At 41.9% G+C, this 2,307-nt stretch overlaps 1 protein-coding gene across 1 annotated transcript; it reads left to right on the top strand.

Annotated features, from left to right (window-relative positions):
* Positions 1 to 434: 434 nt before the first annotated feature.
* Positions 435 to 2,307, top strand: LOC131244342 (transcription factor MYB93-like). The gene is made up of 3 exons (XM_058243968.1): positions 435 to 591; positions 1,243 to 1,372; positions 1,477 to 2,307. Exons 1-3 carry the CDS (start codon positions 459 to 461, stop codon positions 2,198 to 2,200), a joined length of 987 nt encoding a protein of 328 aa, XP_058099951.1. The 5' UTR covers positions 435 to 458; the 3' UTR covers positions 2,201 to 2,307.

Below are 2,307 nucleotides of genomic sequence, written 5' to 3'. Positions count from 1 at the left end.
AGGACCGCCTGGTGCAGATCGAGTCAAGTCGGATGAAGCGAAGACACAAAAGTCATCCTCGTCCAAAACTCATCCAGGCCACACCAAAATTGAACTTCGAGGTCTTAGGAGCAATTTTACATTTTCCCCTTGTTGTAACCCATACAAGTTTTCCATCAGTCTAATATTTTGTATGTACGGCTAAAATAAGGGTTCTCACCTAATGGACGGAGTTGATTTACATATACAAAATCGTGGACGCACAGAGCTTGTGATTCGTAGTATCTGCTTAAAACATGTCTTGTAGAGGATTTGGTCCCCCATTGCCAGTGAGACAGAAGAGAGCGTACTCAAAATGCATGGGCCCATCAACAAGGGATGCAATTGTCATTTCCAGATAAAACGAGGGCACCATTGCAAGAAGAGGAACTATAAATGAGAAGCTTGCCACGGAGATAAAACAAAGAGAAAAAATCACGATGGGAAGATCTCCTTGCTGTGATGAGAATGGTCTCAAAAAGGGCCCTTGGACCCCTGAAGAAGATAAGAAGTTGGTCGAACATATTCAAAGACGTGGGCATGAAAGCTGGAGATCTCTCCCTAAGCTTGCAGGTAGAGAGAAGAATTAAAAAACAACCCACTGCCTCTCTCTCTCTCTCTCTCTCTCTCTCTCTCTCTCTCTCTCTCTCTCTCTCTCTCTCCATGCATGAATTGTAAGGGGAAAATCTAGATGGCTAACTAAATCCATGCACAAATGGCATGAAAATTAGAGGAAAAACAAAAAACCAACTTCATATCATCTCTCTCTCTCTCTCTCTCTCTCTCTCTCTCTCTCTCTCTCTCATGTATGTATGCATGGCCCACTAGATCTGTACATCAATACCAAGAAGATTATGATAACATAAAATCATACCTAAGGCCTTTCACTGACACCACAATAGCTTTTGTGTAGAATGTAATTGGAGTTGGCGGCTAAGACCTATAATTCATGTGCATGACTGCACACCTCTCTAGTAATAGAGAAAAAGCCTTACTAGTTTATGACTACATAAGAGTTGCTGTACTCCTAGGCCCTATAATTCAACTGCATTACTGCATCCGTGTGAGCCCCACCAATGCTCAAACAATCTATCCAGACGACCTTTCCTTTCCATCAACGAAACATGTGTGCTGAAATGCATGCATACATATATATATGTAGGCCTCTATGAATATGTTTATATATGCATGTAACATGTAAGCTTGCTGTATTTGCTTTTGCAGGCCTGAATAGATGTGGGAAGAGTTGCAGATTAAGATGGACAAATTACTTGCGGCCTGATATAAAGAGAGGGAAGTTCTCCAAAGAAGAAGAAGAGACTATTCTCAATCTCCATTCCATCCTTGGAAACAAGTAATTCTCTGAATTTTCACACTTCATGAGTACTTAGTCTATGTTTTTTAGGTTTTTATTTTTTTTCCATCTACTTATATATTTTTTGTTCATCCTATGATAAGATGGTCCACGATCGCAACGCATCTCCCGGGCCGAACAGACAATGAAATCAAGAATTTTTGGAACACCCATCTAAAGAAGAATCTGATTAAGATGGGTTATGATCCAGTGACCCACTTACCACGGACCAATCTCTTCGCTAGCTTGCAACAACTGATTGCCATTGCCAATCTGAAAGAGGTGATCATGGACTATCATCACCGGCCATTGGAAGAACAGGTGGCTATATTACAAGAAGCTGTCGAATTAGCCAAGCATGAGTCCATGCAATGCCTCCTTCAATCGACGGCCACGATGACAAGGACATCAGACGGCTTACATACCATTGAGGGCATGGAAGCCATCAATCTGTTGAATTCAGTGCCATTAAACAAAGAGATCATGCTGTCCCAACCTTGCCTGTTGGAAAATACTTCTCCAACCGTTCCATCACAACCGTTGAATGATCAAATGCCCTTAAATCATCAATCAGATCAAGTTCAATTACCGTGCGATTTTTGGCCACCCATGAACAATGAAATAGACCAAGATTTCAACTTTACAGTGTTTGGCCATGAATATACCACACCCAAATCCTCATTATCCCTTCCTTTTACTGACCTTCTCACAGAGAAATCAATCAGCAATGGTGATGGTGGTGATTGCATTACTTCTAGCTATGAAGGAGCTGCTCCTCCCTTTTTCTTTGACCTTCATGAAGACCCTTTTCTTCTTGATATTGCTTAGATCCTGATAAGTGCACCTGCGGGCTGCAACCATCAAATTGCGAGATCAGAACTGTTCATCAGGTGGGCCCCACAGTGCATATAAAGATCAGAAGTGTGGCCCGCTCT

The sequence above is a fragment of the Magnolia sinica genome, chromosome 4 (assembly GCF_029962835.1).
Source record: "Magnolia sinica isolate HGM2019 chromosome 4, MsV1, whole genome shotgun sequence".
Lineage (NCBI taxonomy): Eukaryota > Viridiplantae > Streptophyta > Magnoliopsida > Magnoliales > Magnoliaceae > Magnolia > Magnolia sinica.
The sequence above is the reverse complement of the archived record's forward strand: the minus strand, read 5'-3'. Positions and strand labels throughout refer to the sequence as shown.

Excerpts from the sequence above, each read along its gene's own strand:
- LOC131244342 (XM_058243968.1), top strand. The coding sequence starts at position 459 with ATGGGAAGATCTCCTTGCTGTGATGAGAATGGTCTCAAAAAGGGCCCT. Across the intron at positions 592-1,242 it reads ATCTCTCCCTAAGCTTGCAG|GCCTGAATAGATGTGGGAAG; the intron begins GTAGAGAGAAGA and ends TTGCTTTTGCAG. Across the intron at positions 1,373-1,476 it reads CATTCCATCCTTGGAAACAA|ATGGTCCACGATCGCAACGC; the intron begins GTAATTCTCTGA and ends TCCTATGATAAG.